General features: G+C 55.7%; 1 protein-coding gene across 8 annotated transcripts in view; it reads left to right on the top strand.

The window, feature by feature from the left end:
- The window catches only part of DNAAF8 (dynein axonemal assembly factor 8), a 101,578-nt gene extending 97,672 nt beyond the window's left edge, over positions 1-3,906 (top strand). For all 8 annotated transcript variants that reach the window (XM_064520514.1, XM_064520511.1, XM_064520509.1 and 5 more), the window contains 2 exons: positions 20-89; positions 3,698-3,906. In XM_064520514.1, coding sequence (XP_064376584.1) covers positions 20-89; positions 3,698-3,775 — 148 coding nt within the window. In that variant the 3' untranslated portion in view covers positions 3,776-3,906. The remainder of the gene's footprint in view (positions 1-19; positions 90-3,697) is intronic.
- The last annotated feature ends 19,926 nt before the right edge of the window (positions 3,907-23,832 follow it).

Below are 23,832 nucleotides of genomic sequence, written 5' to 3'. Positions count from 1 at the left end.
CCTTTTTCTTTACCCCCAGTGTTTGCTGGCAGAAGCAGTCGGTACTGGACACTGTGCAGCATCTCCTCTATCCCCAAAATGAGAAGCAGGCAAGTAGAGAAATTTATGGTACGAATACATGTCCTTTGTGCCCCCATGATGAATGAAGCTTGTCAAAATAGGTTGTGTTTTTAAAGAAAATTTCAACTTGTACAAGACAGAGGTGGTGCCTCATGGCAGCCCCTAGCCTTGACGCATACTGAGAGCCGAGCACATGGTGGAAGGTGGGACCAAAAGCCAGTCAAACTGTATCTTCCACATGACACCAGGAGCACTATTTTGAATCAAAATATTTGGAGGTTTTAGTAAAGAATCAATATTTTCCATAGAAGTCAGTTACTTTTTATGAAGAATCAACACTTAGTAAAATATTTGTGATATTTGTGAAAAAGAAGCGACAAAAAATGTTCATTCAACCTTACTGCAAAGCTGGCACATGTCCTGTGTTCTGGAAGTTGTGTTTCAGGAGCCCAAGTCCAAATGGAGAAAGAGAAATGAACTCATTAGCTATTCCACTGTTGGGCTAGCTGAATATTTTCTCAATAGCTCATCCCAGAGAAGGAGACACTAAGCTCCAGGTTCTTAAAGGCATTTGGTCAGTTAATAGGAATAAACTGCACAAATACTTTTAAAACTCTAGCTGTAATCATCAAAGTTCAGTACAAACCAAACAAGCGACTTGGAGACAGGAGGCAGTGCCTGAAGAGTTAGGACTAGGAGTTGTAAAAGAATTGGTGCAGAGTTAAAAATGGTAACAAGTAGACAAGCCTCTCCTCTAGGTTCCTTTTGCTCCCCAAGAAAATGCAGCAGGAGACTTAGATGTGTTTGTAATATCATATCAGATAACAGAGCTGCTGCCTTCAGCACCAGCGTTCTAAGGATTGGGCCTTAAAAGACATAGGGCTTTCTCTGAGATCCATGTTCCTATTCGTAAACCAGGCCAAACTACCCCAAAATTCCCCAAAGTTGTACAGCTGCTGTTTCCAGCAACTTTCCCCAAGGTGCAGTAAAGTTCTCCAGGAGTTTAGCTGGGATTGTGTGGGATGCAGTGCCTGGGAAGTTCTGCATGCACAACTCTGGGAGAGCTGCAGGCTGTCATAGCACAGTGCTTGCTGCTGCCAAGGTGCCAGTCTGTTGCCAAGTAATGTGACAGGGCAGCAACTCTAGGCTGTCTTCTGGTTTGCTTTGAAAGGGACATTACGTATCTGTGGCTGACATAAAATCCCTTCTGCTTCATGGCAATGGGAAATTAGCCTATCAGAAAGAGGTTTATGATGCTTTTTGTGATAGACAAGAGAAAAAGCAGGTATTTTCAGCCCTTCTCCCTGCTCTTAGCAGCCTGGACCACTGCATCAAATGCCTCTGGCTTTGGTAGATGCAGGGGCTATTCACAGCAGTTCATGGTTTAGACCATCAGCCTAATCCTGAGAGGAGAAAGCGATGCCTCACCATTTTGCAGCCAAATCAGAAAACAGCCTCTGGGACAGCAGTGAGTGCAGCATTTCTCATTTGTTGGTTACCAGAAGCACAGCAGAAAGTAACTTGTCTTATTTTCAAGTGGGTCTTTTGCTCAAAAACTCAGTGTAGATCTAGAAATCGTAAAGCAAGATCTGAGGAGTAAACTCACCAGAGAATGACTGTACCTCAAAGGATGTCTGTAGAAACCATGTTTGATCCTCTGGTCTCTTGCTAATGAGTTTACGAAATGTCAGCCAGGCTTTCCAGGTCAAAGCTAATGAGCAACAACATGATATCAGGCAAAGTTCAGCAGGGTTAAACGAACATGGATTTCAAATCCTCACGGTCTGAGCATGGCTGCAGCGTTCACTGGTCTAGTCAAACCCTGGAAGTGAAACGGAGTTTCATACTTGCTCCCTGTGTGATTAGGGACTAGGCATTATGGTGAGACTTCAGCTTTCCAAATGTGGACTGTTTCAGTGCTGATGTCTCTGTCTGGGCAAGTTGTTTTGCCTTCCTCCATAGTCATCTGGACTATAGTAAGCACTTCTGCAGCTCATTTCATCTGCCCTATTTGAAATACCACCTTAGGAGCAGGTAAATTCATGCTCTGAAAGTTCCTTATTCTCTCCGTCAACATAAAGGGCCCCTGGATGGGGAACTCGGATGCAGATCCCTCCACTGCAGTCCCCTAAAGTGTGATGAAAAGACTTGACTTGCCCTCACAGGTCTCTTAGCAGGACTGCATTTCTAGAAACCATGAGGATGGGATTTATTTTCTAGTGCTTATTCCTAAGGTTTGATTCCATGTAAGGAGAGTATGCGCAGTCTGTTGGGTTTTATCTCTGGAAAACTGGTGTCTTCTCTGTTTAACAAAGCACAGCAGACAGCTTTGGTTGTCTGGAGGAGGGAAGGCTGATAAACCCCAGCTGAAAGAGCAACTCAGAGAGTACCAGTGCTTCAGGACACACTGGCCCCACAGGTGCCTGCTCCCGCATGGTCTTACCTTGGTCACAGCGCCACACAAACACCCAGAGCCAGATCGTATCTGGAAGTGGTAGAGCCACATTTTGGTGGTGCCACTATTATGGGCTGTCAGACTCCAGCGGGGCTCTGTGAGGCAGTCTCAGGTGTCTCTGCACCTGTGGCACGGCTCATACCTGAGCTGGAATCCCCCCAGAGATAAGAGAGAGCTGTCAGGGTGTGCTGTGCTCAAACAGATGATACCGCGGGACTGGGACGTCCTGTGGCTAGATGGAGTTTCTCTTCACGTGCAGCTCTCTGCACCTTGCCTGGGATGAGGCCACATGGCTGGGCTGGCTGCTCCTTGGTGACGGTGCAGGGTACAGTGCATCACTGACCTGCCACTGGTAGCCACTCAGAGGAGAGAGACAGCACAGTTCCTCCACAGCCACACCTCGCCAACCGTCCCATGGATGTGCAGTCGTGCCTCTGCTGACTGGCAGCACTAATCTTTCCGCTCTGCCTGGAGCCCTCAAGCTCTTACCAGTCCCCAAGCATCTCCCTCCCTGCAGAGACAACTGAAACCTGGGAGTGGAGCAGAGCAGCTCACGGGAAAACGCATCCCAAGCACTCTGGGCAAGGTCCTCAGCCCCTTAAGAGCAGGCAGAAGGGCTGGAGTGCTGTAAAAGAGTCCTAAAGCCCAGGGCAGCTATGAGGATAGGCAGTGCTGGCAGAAGGGGAGCCTCAGAGGCTGTGTGGGGTGAGCTCTCAACACAGCATGTGAAGTGCCACAGGGGATCGCTGCATGCATTAGCACAGTCGGAGGTACAGACAGGTCATGAAGCCGTTTGCACTAAGGTGGCTCTGAAGCAGCCGTGACAAAGAGCTGCACAGGAGCTGAGCTTGGGAAGGTGAGGCAGAAGCAGCCAAGGGGAGGGAGTTACATTTCCCAATTGGCACTTTGCCTGTTTTTGGTTTTCTTCTCTTCCTTGAAAATGCGAATCTTGAGAAGGGCCAAACAGTGATAACAACTAGCAGACATTTCCCAGCTGTTGGACACTCACAGCCACCTCTGTGCTGGGACTTTTTCAATCCAGGACACAGTCACCTGGTAAAACATCTCCACTATGCTGTCTGCTTGCAGCACAAAGAAACTTACCTCTGAAAGGAAGAAGTTTGTTTGACATGCACAGAAATCACAGCTGTCTCCCAACCCCTTTCATCTTTCCCCCCACAGGCTGAAGAGCTGCTCTGTTGCCTTTTCGACTCCCTGACATCTGACAGCATCCACTACATTGAATCCCAGGATTGCTAGCCAAGATGGTCTAGGCCCCCAAGCAACCCATGGGTAGATGCTACTGTGGTTATCTGTGCAAATGGACATGCTGGGAAGTCCCAGCCGCCAGAGCACTAATATTTGTTTGTTATTAAAATGTCAAGCCTTGAGTATGGTATTTGCATCAGTAAGGTAAATGAGACTGGTGGGAGGAAGGGTCGGTGCCCAAGAGCAAATCTGTCTGAACAGTAGCTGTGCTTTCTAGTGGAGTGCATTCAGCAGCAATCTGCTTGCACTGTATGGAGCAAGGTTCAGAGCAGTCATGATCCTAGTGCGATTCCTCCTTTGCTGAGACTTTCAGTGAGCTGTTTGGCAACAGAGGTAGGTATTAATACAAAGGCCCTCAGTGTTCTTGGGACCCACTGGGCAAATTCAGCTCCTTTTGATAAGACTCTTTTCAGCCCAAGAGGCTCCTGTTCCTCTGTCTGCAGTTAGGTGGCCAAAGACTGGGAGATGCACATGCATCCAGTTACAGATCCTATCTTGGACATACTAAAAACCGTCCCTGTTTAATCTCCAAGTGGTATTAAGTCAGCGCAGCGTGCAGCTGGCTGGTTGGCCAGCCCACGTGCGGGTGCTGCTTGGCCCACTGGCAGGTGAGCGCATTCACACACAGCCTTTCCCACCATGAAGGCTTGATATGAATCGGTCCCCCCCAGCCATTAGCTCACAAAAGCATGTGAGACTGTAACACCTCTGAGATCTCTGTCCCCTTTCAAACTAGGCTGAAACTGTCCAGTAAGTTCCAGCGTTGTTATAGGTCTGACCCCGCAAGCCCTGCTTCCTCAGTCTGGCATCAGTCCTGCCTCAATCTTTCCCTTTCTTCAAGCTACCTTGAAACAGAGATAAGAGATTGTCATCGTCACTGTCAGCTGGGGGAGCAGAGGCACAGGCAGGTGACCTGCCCTGTCCTTGCACAGCAATTCGGTGTCAGAACTGGATGTAGCCCCCCCAACCTCTGCTTGCCAGCACAGTTCTGTCTGGACAGAGGGTATTTGGGCTTTATAGTGGGGCCGAATGTCTCCTGAAGGGAAGCTTCAGAAATCACGTGCCACTGAGGAAGGTGAGGAGCTGCCCCAGTGCCCTGGGAGGTCACAGTCCCAGCAGTCAGGGTGATGGGAAAGCCAGCTCTGTTCCTGCAGCTAAGTAGGCCATTTCCTGCACTCCAGGCGCATTTCTGTCATGCTTGTAAGCCTTGTACAGCTTTGAAACAAATGAAAATTAAAAGGACCCTCCCCCAGCACTTGGGGAATTTGATCTGAAAAAGGAGAATGTTGGAATAAAAAGCAGCCAGTTAACAGCTGAGAGACGAGGCCTGCAGAGCTACGCGTGAGCAAGTGGCACGCAGGGCTGACAGTGGCCCTGCACCCAACCAGCAGGACGGGTGTGATGCGGCCACCAGCGCTGTGTCTGACTAGCCGGGGCTCTTGGACCTGTAAAAACATGGGATCACGGGGAGCCGCCCTGAGCTGCACGGCCTTTATCCCGGGGCTGGGAGACTCTGTACACCAGGCGATGATGCTCTGGGGACCAGAGGCCTTCAAGCCTGGGGAATCAACATCCCGCTTGGATACACCTGGCCCAGTTTGGGCCTGATATGAGGCTGGAGTGCTCCGAAGTTCCTGGCAGGATTTGAGGCCATGACTGTCTCTGTAGTAGGCCATGTAACAAACCAGAGCTTGGCACAAAAAGCACCACATACCCCACCTCCTTCTGGGCAGCTGCACTACGAGGCTTGTTCTTTGCCAGCCCCCATCCACAAACACGCAGAGACTCCTGCCTCAGTTTCCCATCTAGGAAATAGAGATAACAGTTCTGCCACATCTCCCAGGCACATTAAGAACAGCAACATAATAAAAATGGGGCAACACCGAGATATTTTTGAGAGAGAGGCTGTTTAAGTGTCTTCAACTCCTGTTTTAAAGCCCCATTAATTAATCTTGGTGTAACAAACTAGCATGCCCTGCACAAAGCAGGGGAAACAATGATCCGCTGATATTTCCAAAATGCCAGGGTTCCATAAATAACCTAACCAGCCTTTCCTCCCGGAGCACCACACTTCTCGCTAGAGAGCTGACAACCAGGAGCAGCGTGGACCCTGCAAAAATCAATCCCGTCACCCTGCCGCCAGCTCCAGCTCTGTCAAACGGAGCTGCAGTTCGCACGGTGTTTTCCCTGCAAGCTGCCACAAGGCAGCCAGGATTAGCTAATCAGAGCTGAGGAGCAAATTAATGATTGCTAGAACTAGGAGGAAGACAGATTTGATCGGAGATTGTCAGCTTTGCAGCTGGCTCCTACTTGCAAACAATTCATTTAGATTATGAAAGCAAGGAATTGAGTACAAAACCCCATAGATTGTTTGCTTCCTAGAGAAAGAAAAGAAAAGAAATGGAATTTAGATTAAAAATTATGCAGAATAGTATTAATTCCCCACCCTCTTGTGCCTCCCCTCTTGCTGGAAAAACAGAGCTAATCAGAATTTAGCATTGTTCCACTGCCAGTGCTCAGAGCTGGCCTCAATGGAGGAGAGATAAAATACAGTAGGTGGCATTTTCTGTTAACTCCTTAGGGTCCTGCAATATGGAAGACGGGAATGCAGCACCCTGGGCTGCTCCCTCGTTTTCCCAGCGTGCTCTGGCCTGATCGTCATCTCCCTTCAAGACTGTAAGTGTCTTGGGGTACGAAGCAGCTTCACATCCCGTGCAGAGCTCGTGACACCATGTCCTGCGACAGCCGGTCATGGGCACTTCGTTCGCCTTTGTCATGTTTATTCACTCCGAGAAGCTCTTGCCCAATGAAGGCCACACACAGCCTGACAGCCCCGGAGACTGAACTGAATTTGTGGCAGTGGCTGTTGGTGATGCTGGGAAGTGGATGAGACGCCGTGGGTCTCACAGGGAGCCCCGAGGAGCCAGCAGCCGGGCTGTGCCCGCAGCCGGCGCTCCAGGCAGCGATCTCTGCACGGAGGGTGTAGCAGTCCCCTGCAGCCACGTGAGCACTTCACATCAGAGCAGATCCGTGTCCCAAGGAATAGGGACTGGCAGAGCCACACTTGTATCATACGTTTCTAAGTCACTGTGCTCCACTTTGTGCCAAGGACACATTTAACTAATTACCAGTTAGGCCTAGAAATCACTACCTTGCTGCCACCAACAGCAGCGGGACAGTGATATCAAGCCCTGTGAGTGGAGCACTGCAACTGTTTCCGTATCAGCTCCAGGCAAGACATGCACGTGACCCAGTGCGATTCACAGGCGGAGGAGCTGAACTGGCGGCTGATCCGCGCGCGCCCCTCCGCTCCGCTCTGCCCGGGAGCTGCAAGAGGAGCCCCATCCCTGAGGAGCGCACGGAGCCTGGGGCTGAGCCCGGAGCCTCCTGCCCCCTTCCCCGGCTGCCACCCTCCTCTGGGTGTCCTGGACTCAGGGTGCTGCCAAGAGAGGTGGGTGATCTCTCCCCGCTGACCCTTTTGCAGCCACAGATGTGGATTCAGCAGGTGCTCAGAGGTTTTGCACATTGGCCCAACTGATTCTTCCAGCCCCCAAATTAAAATGACAAGGAAAAACCTGAGATAAAGTGAATAACCTCAGAGCAAGATGGGTATTTTGCTTCAAAATCCCCCTCAGCCTTCTGCTGAAGTAAGCATGTTTGAAAATGTACAACACCTGGAGCTGAAGCAGCTCCTTGGAAACAACACGTGGTTGTGGATTTCATTTGAGCCAGAATGACTCTTTTTTTTTACATTTACATTCACCCAAAGCAATAGTACCCACTCCAGCCCTATGCACACGAGTCCCGCTCAGCGCCAGGGACAGCTCACGTCACCGTTCGGACCCGCCAGCCTAAAAATCACTGCGTAGCAAACAGGATTTCCTGCCCTTCCTGTGAACTGCATAGGCATGGCCTTAAAATTGAGCACTGGTTTTCGCCTTGGGCTGCCCACAATTGGTTGAGGACGCAGGGAAGACCTGGTGAAGGAAGGGGGACGCCTGGGGTGATGCTGAAACATCCTTGCTGGACTGGATGACCTTGGCCTGCAAAGTTCCTGTGCTCACAAATGCTTGCCTTGCTCTAGCTGGCTCAGCCCTGAGCACCTTTCCCTTGGCAGCCGGCTGCTGCTGTTGGATTTCCAGGTGTCTCTGTGTGCAGAGGGCTTGTAGGGCCATCACGCAATGACCTGACTGTCAGAGAGCCCAACCGCCCTGGGTGTAAGTGAGGCAAGGAGCCAGGATGAGGGTATGGCAGAAGTGGTTGCTGCTTTCTGCTGGGGGATAGTACTGACACACGGTGCTGTGACCTCCCACGAACTCTGCGTGTTTGTGTGCACCCGTCGTGCCATGTGTGTGGGAGGGTGAACCCCCAGCACAGCGGGTGAGAAGTGTGCATCAGGCTGTGCTGGGCAGGCTGGTGGCTGCTGCGTGGCCATGCATGGCTTCATGCAGCAGCATTTCTGCTATTACAACCTCCTGCGGTTATCCTTGCTCCTGGCTTCAAATTTCAGGGACCAGCCAACGCATCATGTAATGCAACCCTTGGAGCACACTGGAGGTTGTATGCTTCTCCCAGTGAACCGCTGCCCTCGTGATTCACAGGGCAGAACAGCCACAGCCTGGGGCGATGGAGACACCTCGGTTGAATCTGTGGGATCTCCCACCAGTCTCTTTCCTCTTGCCATTGGGGACCCACCACCCTGCCCCACTATGGGTATGGGGGAAGTAGTAAGGTGAAGCCTGGGCTGATCCCTGCTTGCTGCCTCTGCGTATGGGGTGCGTATGACATGGCAGCAGCCCCCCAGCCCGAGGGAGCTGTGCCAGGGGCTGGCGCGGCAGCCGTGTGCTCTGCTTTGGGCTTTGCTGAGCGAAGCGCATGCCTTCCTCTCATCTCCCTGCTGTGGGAGCAGGGCCCCGGCCCCAGTCCCAGCGCCATCACAGAGGCGCCTGCTACACGCAGTGGGCAGTGGCCCCTCTTCATTCCTTGAGCTCCATCTGGGGAACCATCTCCCAGGCCTGTCACAGCAGGAGCTGCTGATTAATTGGTACTTGGCAATTCCCCGTTGACATGGGCTGGAGAAGCACAAAGGGCAATTTGTCTGCGAGGCTGCAAGCTTTGATAAAGCAGGACTGGGATGACTCAGATGTGGGTAAATAAACTGGTTGAAACAGCCGATGGCTCAGTCAGAAACACCAGCTCAGTGCACTAGGAGCTCTTTGAACTGCTGTAAGTGGGTCAAGCAGGAGCGTGGTGCTGGCAGGGCCTTACGCTGGCTCACCTGGCCGTAGCGTGGTGGCACAGGCGTACAAGTAGAAAGCGATGGGAATGCCATTCCCAGGATGTTCCTGCTGGGGAGTGTGTTGAAGAGCTGCTGGGTTTGTGTCTGTAAAAGCAGACATCCCTGGCTGTGCAGGAGGCAGGCCAGAAGACGATCTGTGCCCTGGCAGGTTTGCATGATGCAGGGCAAAGCTTGGGGGCTGTCGGCATTGCAAACACAGGCCCAGCTTCGCTCGGCAGAGGTGCCGCATCATGTCCAGTTGCGCTTCAGCTGTGGTCCCAGAGACAGCATGCAAAACCATTGCAAGCGCTTGTAAACCCCAAAGCCATGCAGACAAGGGGGAAGATCTGTATTGATAACAAGCACTGAAGGATCAGCTAGGTTCTTTGTTCAATTGCAAGTAAAAGCCATTGTGGCCCCTCTGCATGAGATGGAGCTGGGATCATTTTTTTCAGAAGATGCTTTAGCTGAAATGGTCTGGTGAGACGGCATCCAGGAAGGAAGCTAAGCCTGGACTGAGGGTGCTGCAGAGAAGGCAGCAGCCCAGGGTGGTGCGGGGTTACTGCTGGCATGGTCTCAGCATGGCACAGGACACTGAGGACTGTAAACAGGGTGACAGAATCAGAGCTGGGGTGACACAGACCAGTCCCAGGTGGGCTCCACAAGGCAGGTTGAACAGCACGGTGTCCATCACCCTGGGGATGTCCAGCCCCATTCACCCCATCCATCCCAGGCCTGCCATCCCCCCCCCCCCCCCCCAGCCATGCTTCCTCGTGCCAGAGACGCATCAGGGCTGGCTCCCCTGGGATGTAAAAGCTGGCAGTCACCTCCGCTAGCCTGCCCTCCTGGGACATGTTTCTCCTGCCTTAGGGCCAGCTGCAGCTGGTCTCGTGTCACTCCCACCCTCCTGGATGGCTCCCACCCATCAGTCTGGGCAAAAATAGCCTCTGCTCTCCTCCCCCTTGCTCTCCTCCCCTTCTCCCTAGGACTCATGCTGCTTTGCAGCTCCTGCTCTGGCTCCTGCTTCCCTTCAGCAGGGATCCGGCGTTGCTAAGGGCCATGCAAATCCCACCGCTCCCAGCCTGCCACAAGACAGATGGGATGAGCGCAGCCAGCACAGTGATGCAGAGCCGTTCAGCTGGGGTGACGCGAGGCCGCTTGGTCCTGCTGGTGGCTGGATCCATCTCCCGCTTTTGCCTGAGCTGGCAAGGGGAGTCCTTCCCTGTGCCCCCTTCCCTCAGGAAGGTGTCTGTGCCTCCCCCTCCTGCAGAGACCAAAGCCGAAGCAGGCTGAGCACCCCAGCATCTGTCCCTCTATCTCTCGAGCTCACCCCGAATGCCCTGGTGACTGTCCCTCAGCCTCTAAGCCAGGAGTTAACACCAGGCCCAGCATGACCACCCCGTTAGCTCCAGCGCCAGAGAAGCAGGGCTGTCCCCCGCAGCGGGCAGGCCTGGCAGCGTGCCGTGCCCCCTGTGGCATTTGGGCCGCCAGGTTTCTCGTGCCTTGTCGGCGGAGCCTTGCTGCGCGGAGGCGGAGGTTTAAGCAGCCGTTTTGCCGGTGCGGTGTTTCTCCTATCACTAGCTGCGTTTCGAAGGTGACACTGGCCAGCTAACACAGCCTCAAGGAGGTCACGGAAGGGGCAGATGAACACCCCGGGCCCTGCTGAGCACAACAGCTTCTCCTTCCTCCGTGGATGGCCCGGCCCATGCGGACCCGCTCACGGATGGAGTCCTGCGACAAGAGAGGGAGATGGATTTGGCCGGCTGCTGTCACACAAGGCAGCCGTGGCGGGGAGCCGGCTCCGGCCAGCCCCGCTCTTGGCCCCGGGGCCCAGGCGAGCCGGCACCAAGGACACGTCCTGGCAGAGCTGTCAGCACCTGGCACGGGGCGCCCCGCGGCTGCAGCAGGCTAATTCCAGCCCTGGGCGACATAAATACAGCTTCTGCTAATTCTGCCGCTCCTGATGTGCCTTTTATCACATCACCGAGGATCAAAATATTTTCCCTCTGCTGCGGGGAAGTGGCCTGATTGGCGCGGGCTGTCTCCCGCCGGGGGGGCACGCGGCAGCAGCTGCGGCAGCAGCGGGGCCCACGCTGCGCCCGCGGGGACCCCCCGGCCCGCAAGCGAGGGGCCACGAGGGGGGGAACCCAGGGCGGCAGCCGCAGCGCCCCGAGGACGGCGGAGGGAGAGCGCGGCCGGGGCCTCTGCCCTGACCCCCACCTCCCGCCACGCCGGCGCTCGGGCCGGCGGCGACGCCCTGGTCGCGGCCCCGCCGCGGAGGGAGCAGCGCGTGCCTGGGGCTGTGGGGACACGGGTGGGACCCGTGCGGGGACGCTGGGAAGGCGCGGAGGAACGGCGTGAGGCGCCGGGAGACCGAGCAGAGCCGGCCGCGGACCCCCGGCGGGTCCCGCAGGACGACCCCGCCCCCACGCGGCCCCGGCGGGCCGGGCACGGCGCCAGGCACCGCGGGGGAGGGGGGAGGGGGGAGGGAGCGCAGCGCTCCTGGCCAGTCGCGTGCTGCCAGCTGTCTCTGGCCAATCCCGCGTTTCCCTGCCCCTGCCGCTGGCCAATGGCGCACCACCCCCGCTGCTCGCGGCTATATAAGCCCTCAGGGAGAATGGCGGCTTTCGGTGCTGGTCTTGCACTCGGGGAGGGTTGGGGCATGGCGTGGCTCCTGCGTCCTGCCCGGGACGCGGCCCTGGGCCCAGCTGCTGCCGGCTCCTGAGTGCCGTGCCTGCCCTGAGGGCTCACCCAGCAGGCTGTGGAGCACGGCCTGGGCTGTGACTGCGTGGGGACTGGTCTCTGCGGTGTCCCCGTGGGCAGCTGCTGCTCTGCTGCTGTGGTTCATCTTGCTGTGGCAGCCCACCAGCCCACCCGAGCAGATGCTGTGGAGATGGACAGTGTGTGCTGGGAGGCTGCTCCCTTCCTGCCTCTGCAAGAAGTACAGGGAGATGCCCATACCCCTCTGCTGTGTGTGAGGAATGAGATGGGATGGTCCTGCTGCATGAGCTTGTAGCAAAGTCTCTGTCCACACTGATTCAGCATGACCTGTGCAGAGTTCTGCAGTCTTCCTGGGGATGGACTGGTCTCTCGCCCCCCTGGATCCTGCTACTTGAAGATGTGTGTGATGCTTGCCGGAAAAACCAGCTATTGGGAGCCTCTCTTGGTCTCTGTGGCCTTAGAGAAAGACTTTTGCCTCCAGTAAGATCAGCAAGCTTCCACAGCACCCTCAGGTGCATCCAATGGACTTGTATATGGTCAGTGTTCATTGACCCTGGTCTGAAACTACTTTGTGCGCTGTGGCAGACTCTGTTATGCTGTTGGTGCTGACTTAATAGTGGACACCTCAGTGAGATGAGCTGCAGGGTCCTGGCTATCTTCTCTGGAGCTGAAGTCTGTGAGCTCTTACTCCTGTCTGATTTGGAAAGTGAGGGAGGAGAGCACAGCAGGGGAGCCTGGCCCTCCCTGTGCATCTGCTTCAGCTGAGCCTTAGCTCTCACCTGGCAAGCACTAATTGGGGCCTGGGGAATGTATTTAGCTCTGTTACACAGCTGCAAGTACTTCATGGCTGCAGAGCTCTTGCTGTGAGACAGTTGTTTCCATGCTCTGTGTGGTGACTTTGCATGTGGGACTCAACCAATTCAGTGCTCTGGTATCCTGGGCTATTTGAGACTGTGCACAGAGATGCTGATAATCTCTCAAAATGGACTTGCTAACGAACATCTACCTCAGTCATGGAGCCTGCTCAACTGGTCTGCAGTTAGACTGAGTCTCTTCCCTCCAAAATAAAGCAGAGAGCTTCAACATGAGCAGGTGGCTCCCAAGAGAGGCTGTGGGTTTTCTCCAGTTGAAAGCCGGTAGTGACTCAGAGCTGGATACTTCATGGTGCAGGGAATTAACTGTAAGATAATGTGACTGTTCTGAGGGCTGAAGGTCAGCTGTGCTGCCTGCAGCCCTTCCCAAGCTGTGGTTCTGAACTGTGCTGGTTCCAGTCTCTGACCCCAGGCCTCTCCCTCACAGAGCCAAGCTTCCTTCCAGATGTCTAGAGGCTGGCTGGTGTTCAGTTTCTGACCCCTGTGTGCAGACACAGAGAATCACCGTCTGCTTTGACGCGCTAAACCTGATGTTAAACCCAGTGTCCCTGGATCTGGCAGAGCTGATCCTCTGCTCCAGGTGGAGGCATCCAAACTCGAGGGACCTGAGCATACTGAACACTGAGGCTGGTGCTACAAAGCAAGTCAGAAGAACACCAAGAAGCTCCTGACTAAGCCACCACTGCCTTCTGGATGTTGTTGCTGAACTTCACAAGCAACTGCAGACTATACACATTGTCCAGAGCCTCTGAATCAATATGGCATCTGGCAGCCTCCATATACTGTAGAGGATTTGGAGCCAAGCAAGTGTCCTAGATATCCTGTGGGTCAAGTTGTCAGTCCTGCTGCCTACCAGTGTAACGTGGCCAGCCAGCAGCAAGCAGTGCCTTGGATGAGCCCCTTCCAAGAGCCTCTTGACAAGCTTAGACTGTACCTGAAGCCTCATGAATGAACTGAGCCTTGGCAACTGTCACGACTTGCCTGTAACTGGCCAGTCTGATCATTCCCAAATGATGTGCGTAGCCTGGGAATTGGCCCTGCCTAGTTCTAACCCTGTAAAATGCCTTCTGTGGAAGCTGCCATGCCATGCTCTGTGCTCCCGCCTGTCCTGCTACACTCAACCTCTCTGACTGTCTAATCTACCTCAGGGAGCTCTGTCTTTCCCCTGCTGACCACTGTGAAGATGTGGTAGCTCACTTGTCTGGAGTTCCTGCTGTCAAGGGAACAGGCCACCTGCCCCGTGACACTCCGGTAGCAATGCTGACCAGCCTGTCTGACATGGCAGGGGACCACGCTCTCGGCTTGTCTAGGAAGCACCCAGACTACGGGTAGCGCTGCTGGTGCCAGGGGATTCTTGCTGGCCGACTGAACCAGATTCCCAAACATTCCTGGTGCAGCTGCTCCTGCTGCCAGGAGAAGAGTCCAGTAACTATGACAGCAGGCAAACCCTGAGGATGTTATCTGTAGCTCCTCTTCCCCAATCCTGCAGCCCCTCTCTGTGAGAGTAAATAGCACTGAGGAGCCAGCTCTCACAGTGCTCCTCACAGACTGGGCAGGGGAAGGGTCTGTCCCTCAAGTGAATATGGAGGTGTTGGCAAGGTGCGGCAAGTCCAACAGAAGCCGTAGGATGGGGAAGGGGGCTGGAGCCCACAGTGTACAAGGAGAAGCTAAGACACCAGGGCTTTGTCAGTCTGGAGACGAGAAGACTGAGGGAGGGGAACCTGATCCCCTGTCTTCAGTTAAATAATGTTGGGAGCACAGAAGATAGAGGTGCAAAGCAGAAGGAAAAACCAATGAGTAGAAGCTGTAACAAGGGAAATGCCAATATGTGCAAGGGAAAAACTTTTATGGGGAGAGTGGTGAGATGCTCAGGGCTCACTTCGGTGTTTGCCCTGCTCTGAGCAGTGTCTGGTTACCCCTCCAGCCTCTGCTCTGTGACTGGAGTCCTGATGCCACCACAGTGGGCTGTGGTCTGCTCTGTCCTAGCACCAAGTCTGCAGAACAGCTATGCTGGGCCAGGGATGGGGCTGGGCTGGGTTGGGGGGGGTGACAGGGCATGTGTTTCCCCCCTGCCACAGTCTTGAGTTGGGTCCTGCCTCCTGTGGCCCAGGCTCTGCTCTCAAGGCCTAGGGCACATCTTGGGGAAAACCTCTCCCTCCCCGGTGTGTCCAGGTCACACAGGCAGGTTGGAGCTACCCGGCCTCCCTGTGCTCAGCCAGCCCCCTGAGCTGCCACCCCAGCTGGGGCCGTCTGGAGATGGGAAGCCCTGCCTTGGGGTGGTCCCAGACTGCCTGTGGAGATAGTGTTCCCTGGGTTCATTTCCACCTGTGCAGCCTGGGGGAGTGAGGGGATCTGTTTAAAAGCACCTGCACCTTCTCTTTCCTGGGGGCCGGTGCCACAGCTCTAGGGGTGCACCACGCTTGAGGGGCAGGCAGACCTGCAGCAGCCTTGACACTGGGGGAACTCCTCAGCTGGAGGCTGGGCTTTGCCATTGGTGGGGGGGCAAGGCAGTGCAGAGGCCTCTCACCACTGTTGGCTAATCCCAGCTTGCTGGGCCTGCTGCCAGCACCCTGGTAGGGCTGCAGGGTGGCAGCCAAGGGCTGCTTGGGGCCAACTGGGGGAATGAGGCTGGACACAGTGGCTCTGTGACCTGCTCTGCCCTAGCGCTAATCACTGCTCCAAGGGTGACCTGGGAGCCTGCTGCTGGCCTGGTGCAGAGCAGAGAGAGCTGCAACAGGGCCGGGCATCCCTGCCCAGCCTGAGCGGGCTTAACCATACGGCTGAGCGCACCACGCTCTGCAGCAGAGACAGGGGCCCTAGCTCTGATTCGGGCTGGGGGGGGAGGAGAGGAGATGGGTGCGTGGAGCTATTTTTTTTGCAAAAGGCCATCCCTCTGTGTGCAGTGACAGTGCCCAGCCCCCCACGGCATGCTCAGTTCTGGGGGCTGTGACGGAGAGATCCTTGCTGTTTGTAGCACTGTCACAGAGGCAGGGAGCTATTAGGACTGCAAAAAGCCTGAGGCCCCTTGTCACTATTGGTGGAATCAGAAGTCCTATCTGAAGTTATTGCTGAGGCCCATGGCAGATGTCCCTGCGCCTCCCACCCCATGCATTTGTGGCTCTTTGTGGTGAGGAAGGAAGTCAGCTCCATACCCCTGAGGGTATCTGCTGTGTGGGGTACATTGGCCCCTTCTCCTGGCTGTGGGGTGGGGGGATATGAGAGAGGGAAGATCATGGATGTGCAGCCCCATGTCCTGCTGCCTGGGCCCCACTACGGCAGCCTTGGCTCCCCTCTCGAGGTGTGCACCCTGGTAGTTCCCTTCTCCAAGCCACCTTGGTTGTCTCTGCGCTAGCTCCAGGCACTGCGTGGCTGCCCTGCTTCTGCCTGTAATCTTCTGGGACAGCTGGGGTGGAAAATCCCACTTGGGTGGGCCCTGGGTCTTTTGCCTCTTCCAGTGAGGTTGTGCATGCTGAGCTGCTGTGGTTGCACCTCCTGCAACTGTATCCTGTCTCTCCACCTAGAGCAGAGCCTTTCTTTTCCCCAAATTGGGGTGGGAGGTCTCAGCATGTTTTGCCCTGCTGTTCAACAGGCAGCAGCTAATGTGCTAATTAAGAGCGCTCGTTGTACAAAGAAGCCAGCACTCTGCCAAGGGCATCAATCCATCGTGTCCATATTCAGGTCTTCTGTAAGTGACTGAACTATGAGAGGCAGACGCAGCTGAATCTCTCTCCTGCCACCTCTCTCCTCTGGGCCAGTGACCCCCTGCCTGGCGTTTCACCCGATGGTCCTGCCCTAGGCAGGGTGTTTCACGTGGGCAGGGAGTGGGGCTGGGTGTGGGCGCACGCATGTGCCTCGTGTCAGCACTTTGATGTGGCCTGAGGGGTTGCCGGTCTCACAGAAAATTTACTCTTATGCGGCCTGGCCAAGGAGGGAGTGGTGGTGGTGATGCTGGTGCCCTGTCCACCTTCCTTGCAGGAGCATGTTTGTCATAAGCTAAATGCCTGTGAATTCTCTGCTGCTCACCCCGAAGTTGATGGTGGGGTGTTAAAAGCTGTTACAGCCAGCTGCAGTGCTCTTCCCCAGAGGTGGCTGCATTTCTGTTGGGATGCAGCTGTCTGTTACGTGTCGGTCTTGTTGCTTGATTTGGCCATGCCTCTTTCTGTGATCTCCAGATTGCGCATGTCTTTGGGTTGAAACGGGTGGCCCTTGCCAGCTGACAAGGCACCTGAGTGGTCCCATGTCCTTGCTGGTTGTGTCAAGGTCGTACCTGCAGGAAGAGCTCCTGGGAGACCCTTCCTCACCCCCTGGTCGCCTTGTGCTCCCCAGCAGGTCCTGTCTTCACCTCTTATCCCTTGGCTGGCTCTCAAAGCACCTTCTTCTGAGTCTGCATCATGTCGGGCATTGCAGGATCCTGATCCAACCCTCACCCTAGGAACATAAAGATGACCCAAATGTCTCTGCCTATCTTGGGCCAGTGCTGCTGGGGAAGCGCTTGTAAATCAAACTGAGCTACCCCCTCTAAGGTGGCTAGAGGGATAAGGCAGTCTCCTATCTCATCTGTAACCTTTTATTCTAAAGTTTCCTTTACATGGGGTATCTTCAGGGCTACAAGATGATTAACATCCATATTAATGTGTTCCAGACACATTCTAGATGCCTTTAAGCCCCTTAGGTGTTATAGATGGCTTACAAGTTGGGCTCCATTAGTAGTTGATTCACTGTTTATTAAAGCCTCTATTAATCTTGTATTAATGCTTTTCAAATGAGACCTTTCTGGAGGTGTAACAGCTTCTGAGACAAGCTTAATTTCTTCACTGCTGCTGCTGTCAGGGAGGGTTTAGTTCAGGATGTTGTAAAGCCGAGAGCTGCTGAGGGCTTTGATAACAGGCGCCGCTGTGCCATGCCGCGGCCCGCGGTCTCGCGAGGCTGCTGGAAGCTGGAACCGCCTCTGGATGCTCTAATTAGCACCGAGGCAGCGCTGTTCCCCGAGGCCCCAGGCAGCTCGACTGCCTTTGTTCCTGCCCCAGGCCCCAGTCGAGAGCTGTGAGAGCTGAGGCATGGGGCGACTGCGGGAGCTGTGTCTTGTTAGCTCTGCCCTGTGGGCTGTAAACCCCTGAGGGCTTTAAGCAGGAGTCTCTGGCACTTTCTGCCCCATAGCACTGCAGTCCAGGAACCCATCCTCCACTCTTTTCTCCTCCTTCCAAAAAACATTGCTGCTGCTGTTACCCTGGGGAGGAGTTTGGGGCCAAACTGCTGAAATAGACTGCTGAAATGGAGACATTTCAAGTGGCAGAAGGAAGCTCCATGAGCTGGGAACCAGCTAACCCAGACCAGACACATGGTGCAGTTTTTCAGCTGGAACAGTTAGAGGAGAGACCTGCGTATGGCCAGCACGAGTCCTGCATTGGGTCAAAATGGGCTGGTTTAAGGCATACACTGGCTGGATGGAAAGGGATTTTGAGCCATCAGATGTTTGCACAAAGGGCAACAGCCTCTCCTGCTCCCACCCCAGCCAGTCCTGTGCCTTTCAGAGGAATGGGGACGAAGGTCTAAATTAGGACGAAGGTCTAGATTAGGACAGAGTTTGGACCAGCGCTTAGGAGCACGGGTTAAAAAGTAACTTGAGCTTGCTGGAGGCCATGGGCTTCTCAGCATGGCTGGGGAGCATCTGGGCAAGGGGGGAGGTCAGAGAGTGCTTGGCCCATCACCAGCAGAGAGCAGCCCTCCCCGGGGGCACCCGGCGGCCCCAGCGCTGCAGGGCATGGGCTGAAATGGGGGTCTGGCTGTGGGGCAGGGCGGGGGGTGTGTGTTGGAGGGGCTGTAGCGCAGCCGGGGGGGGGGGGGTTGGATGTTCCCATGTGCCTCCTGGTGCAGGAGTGGCAACCTGAGCTCCGGTGGGCTGCGGGCAGCCGGGAGGTGGGACAGGGCTGAGCGTGGCTTCTCTGCCGCCATGGTGAACCGGAAGAAGCCTCGAGGGCGGGTCGGAGCCCAGGAGGTCCTGCCGGTGCCCGCAGCGTACGGGCGGAAACCTCGCATCCTTCCCGAGCTGGGATGCAGCGGTTGCCATGGCGACGCGGGGCCGAGGCCCGCGGGAGCAGAGCACCCGTTAACCGCGGCTGTTGGAGGCAGCGGCGGGCCCCGGGCGGCGGAGGGAGCGTGCCGGGGAGCAGTGCGGCACCCGGGGCCCTCGCGGCCCCCGCGCCTCCCTTGGGCCCTGCCCCAGGCGGCCCAGCCCTTCCCCCCAAGAGCTGAGAAAAACACCCATTTTTCAGCCCGAGGGACCCAGTGAAAATGCTGGATTTTCCATGGGAAGAGATGCCTTTTGGTGAAAAATGTTGTGTCCAAACCAGTTTAGTGTCTGCAGAGCTGTTTGGCGGGGGGGGGGGGGGGGGGGGGGGGGGCGGGGGTGCTTGGCCGGCTCTGGCCGCCTGTCGTGGACCTTTGCCACGTGTTGGGTTTTCAGTGAGTTTTGCCTCTAACGAGTCAAAATCACAAACACGCTGCTTTGTGTGAATGTGACGGGATCGGTCACACGCAGACGTGGCCCCCTCCCCTGGTCTGTCACCAGCTGTGGCCCTGTCACCCCTCCCTGTCCCGGCGGGTCCTGTCCCCAAGGACAGGGCTAGGTTTTTCCCCACCTCGGGATGTTTCTTCCTGCCCGGCTCCGGCAGCTTGTCCCTGCCAGGGCCCTTTGCAGCCACGAGCCTTTGAGTGATGTCTGCCTGTCATCTCCCCAGCGGCCAGAAGCACAGACAGCAAAGAGGGCCCCGCAGAAGAGGAAGGCTTGGCTGGCAGACAAGGGCAGGCAGGGGACAGGCCCGAGCTGCCGCCCTCCTTGCGGTGGGCTCTGCAGCCGCAGTAAAGGGCCTTGTGACACTTCGCCTGCCTACGAGTCCTGCCCTCCCGAAAGGCCAGGTCCAGGCAGTGCTCAGCACTGTGGTGATAGGGCTGCAGGGGTTCCCGAGGCCTTGCTGTGTGTCAGGAGTTCAGCAAATACTCAAGGTGGAGGATTTGAATCCATATAGTAGGGCAAACTGCGGAGAGGAGCCTCCCGTGCATAGCATCACCGTATCTGCAGTCCCGGATGCGCTTGTGGTTTACGCTCTGCTGCACCTCAGTGTCTCGCAGCCATGCTGCTTGGTCACGGAGGGAGAAGAAGAGTCCACCCATACATCTCTTTCTTGTTAATACCCATCCCAGGGCTGTGCAACCATTTTTGTCAGTACCAGAATTTACAGCCAGCCTGAATTAACATCTCTGACGTTGCACCATGTTCAGTGCCCCGAGAGGTATCATGGATTATTCGTGGATTTTAAGACACGTCTCATGGGGCCTTGCTATAGATCCCATCACCTGCAGCTTCCTGGGTGTTGCTTGGTCATCTCTTGTGCTTGCGGGAGGTTGGGTGCCCGACTGTCTGCGATTACTTGCTCAAGCTGCTGGTTGTTTGGGTCATTTTGCGTTCCAGGTTCTAGCTTGTCAAATTTGGTTTCAGAACTGGGTAGCACATGAGTCATATTTATTTCAAACTCCTATCTCCTCAGCTCGGTGCCATCACTATTTTTGGAAACTCTTGAAAGCATATCAGCTATAAGAAGCATATTTAATGAATAATCTTGCAACACCAGGCTTGCTTCCCCCCGATGTCTCAGTGCAGCTTCGCACAACGACTTCTAAAACATGCCTTCAAGGCTTCCCACTGACCTGCTATCTGCTCGCCGGCAGCCTCCGGGAGCCACTTGCAGCCCGGACCCCTTGCTTTTCATCTGCAGTCTCCGCGCTGCCCTGGTGTGTGTTAGGAACACGTGTTACTGGGGACTCATCTCCCAGAACGGCAGCCCCTAAACAGCCTCCTCATGAATCATCTGGGATCTGAGGCATCTTCTTGGTGGCAAAATATTTCCTTTTAAAGGGTGTTTTGGGTTTTTTTTTTTTGGCTTGCTGCAGAACCTCACACCATCCTGGTATTGATCATTTGTGCTCCAAATGCGCAGATCTTTCACAGTTATTTTTACTCGCAACCTCCAGGATTTTAGCTAGGGCTACAGCGGCTCACTCAGCATCCCTAAGCAAAGACTGGCAAAATCTTCCTGTAGATTAAGCTCCAGAAGCGGAGGGCTTGAGGAGGGCAGTATTTGTTCAATATTACAAGCAGGAGGATTACGACAGGACCTTCAGATCTATGATTTTATGAAAGATCTGGACTGTAATCTGTTGGTGCATGTGCAGAATGGAAATCACCTTGAAGGAGAGTCACTTGTGTTACCAGTGTCAAACAGGAGAGGTGAAGGTGTAGGTTTTTAAGGGTTCACAGTTGTCTGGATCTGCCCCATCCTGGTCCTGCATCCAAAACCGATGGTGTTTTTGCATCTGGCAATCTGCCTCTTCCCTCTGGCCCTGCTGGTATCTTGAAGATCTTTACAAATCTATTATTTATTTTCTTTTAGCAAAGTGTCTGTGCTGTTCATCCATCACTTGATGACTGCCCAAGGTCAACAGCCTTGGACTGCCTTCTCTTACCTTACTTTGTCACTGCTTTTTTAAAATCTTAATTTAAAAATTAAAAGCCATAAAGCTAGGCCACGGCGTAGGCAGTGGTAGCTCAGTGCTTATGGGGCTTAAGTATTTGTCTGGCTTCTGGCCCATTGCAGCTTTGCTTTGGGGAGCTATGATGGATGGTGAGACCAGCCACAGCTGGTAAATCTACCTAGATCGGTGAATCCACTCCATCTAGCGAGCTCCCCCAGAAAGCCTGAAAGTGCTTTAAAGCTCACAGCTCCTTAGATCAAACTGCAGAGCTGAGTGAAAAAGCCAGTGCCCTTAGGGTGCCCAGGGCAGGAGAGATGAAGGTGCTGCCTGTGGCTCAGGTGTTGCCGTGGTTTGGGCACAAGAGAGCATGCGAACGAGCCGTTTCTGGTGAGAGCAGGGACGGCGTGGCCAGCTCCTGACGAGGGGCTGGGCTGGGTGTGCTGCCACCTCTGCCCGCAGGTGCTGGGAGCAGGGGAGCAATCGAGGCAGCCCTGGAAGCAGCCCTGGAAGCCCTGCGACGCTCAGCCGGGCTCGGCGGCCCCCGCTGCCCTCTGCCCCGCGAGGCTCAGTGCGTGCTGGGGGTGCTTGCGGCCATCGTTAGTAACCCCGGGTGAGCCTGATATGATAGATAGGAGAGAGTGCAAAAAGGAGACTGGAGCAGAGCCGCGCGTGGTGAAAGGGGTCATTTGGTGCGGCCGTAATGGGGAGCAGCTTCCCGTCACGGGGAGCACGGGGCGCTGAGCTGGGGCTGGGGCTCGGGAAGCAAAGGGAGAGACGGCAGTGGCCCTGCACAGCGGGTAGCAACCCGTCGCGTCCCTGCTGCCTCCCCCTTCCACATTCGCTGCCTGATGGCCCTGGGTCTGCCCGGTCACTCCCCACCCGGCTCCTCTCCCTTCAGCCTCTTCCCCCTAATCTCTGTCTCCGCAGAATTTCACCTGCCGATTTTAATTTCCCTTTCTGATCTCTCCCTTTTGCATCTCTGCTCTTTGCCTGGTCTGCAGACCCCGAGCACCGTCAGAGGTGCGGGGGCTGCGGCGTTCCTGGCCAAACCTGGGAGCAAACAGCTGCCAGGAGACGCAGGGGACGTGGGCAGATCCCTGGCTTCGCCAGGTCGCTGGCATTTCTGACACCGGCCCCAGACTCGTTTTTTGCCACTCGTCTAAATGTTTCACCTGGATACAAGCAAGCCCCATGTTCCTGGCGCTGACTGCTTCTCAGCATCGCTGACCTTGCTGAGATAAAATTAGACGTTTCACTTTGAATTAAAGACAGTCCAGCTGAAAGAAACCCAAGCGTTTTATTTCCAAAACATCAAATCGCAGCGTTTCCTTTCTCTGTCTGTGACTCGGGAGGGGAGGGTCCTTTCAGCCAGAGCCTGGTGACAATGACATTGATTTCCTAGACCTTTCAGCGTGGCCAAATCTGTATTTTTAGCTGGAAAAATCACGTGTCAAAGAAATGCTTTCTCTGCCCTGATGAGAAGGGGGTTGAAAGGAAGGAGATTAAAACCTTCGCTGCTGAAGTCAGCGGATGAACAGGGCGCACGGTTACCTGCGGCGAGCCGGGGAGCTGGTGCCCGCTTCCCTCGTCCCCGTGTGCATCCAGTGCGGCCGGTGCCCGGCTCCGGGCAGCGACAGCATCTCTGGCTGCCGTGCCGGGGGGGCCTGCCAGCTCGCACCACGCCAGGGGCAGACGCGCGGCGGAGGGGAGGCTGGGAGTGCGGACGCCCCGGGGGCCCTTGGATGGGGAGCTGGGCAGGGAGCCGGGCCCCGGGCGCAGAGCTCGCGGGTGCCAGGGCTGCAGGGAGCGGGCAGGCACGTGGGCCCCATCGCCCCGTCCACGCCTGGGCCACGGTGGCCGGTGGGCCCCAGCGCGCCCTGGTCCCACGGGATGGAGGCACCGGCAGGGCTCAGCGCGGCCCCTCTGCTGTCCCTGCAGTCATTTATCTTCCAGGGCAGGCACTGCCTTCATCTCTCCTTTTCTGCCTCCTTCTCACTCTCCCCCACCCTGTTCTCATTTCCCCAAGAAGACTTTAATGAAATCTGCCCTTAATTAAATCCACATTCATTTGCATAATTACCAGGAAATTGAAATTAGCCTGCGGACGTGGCTGGAATACATATGGCTTGAAGCAGTCGGGCCCGTTTGGAGGAGGGGTCCGCAGTGAGGGGGGCTGGGTGCCCCCGGGGTGGCCCGGGGGTGCTGCCAGCTCTGGACGGGGGCTCCTTCCCCCAGCCCTGGTGCTCTCCTTCCCGGCACAGCTCCATGCCCCTCTCCACCAGTGCCCTTTGCCTGCCCAGCTGCCCCCGGCCCTGCCGGCCGCAGCCCCCGCTGGGCTGCTCTCACGTTCCCACCGTCCCAGCCGGGGCTGCTTAGCGCTCGCGTTTGCGCTGCCCCGGCGCTGGGCACCGCTGGCGCGGACGTGCCGCGAATGCCTATGGCCGCCCGGGGAGGGAGCCCGCTCCCGGGCTCGCCCGGCCACCGTCGCCATCGCCTGCTGGCCCCGGCTCCCTCCGGCCGGCAGTGAAGTGGGTTCTGAGCCATGGGACACTCGCGGAGTGGCTTGGACAGGGCTGGTGGCCCTCGGTGATGGTGACGGCCCCTCAGTGCCCGGCAGCCCCTCGACAAGGCTTTGCTCGCTGTCCCCA

Source organism: Dromaius novaehollandiae, chromosome 14 (assembly GCF_036370855.1).
Source record: "Dromaius novaehollandiae isolate bDroNov1 chromosome 14, bDroNov1.hap1, whole genome shotgun sequence".
NCBI lineage: Eukaryota > Metazoa > Chordata > Aves > Casuariiformes > Dromaiidae > Dromaius > Dromaius novaehollandiae.
This window is presented reverse-complemented; position numbering and strand designations above follow the sequence as displayed.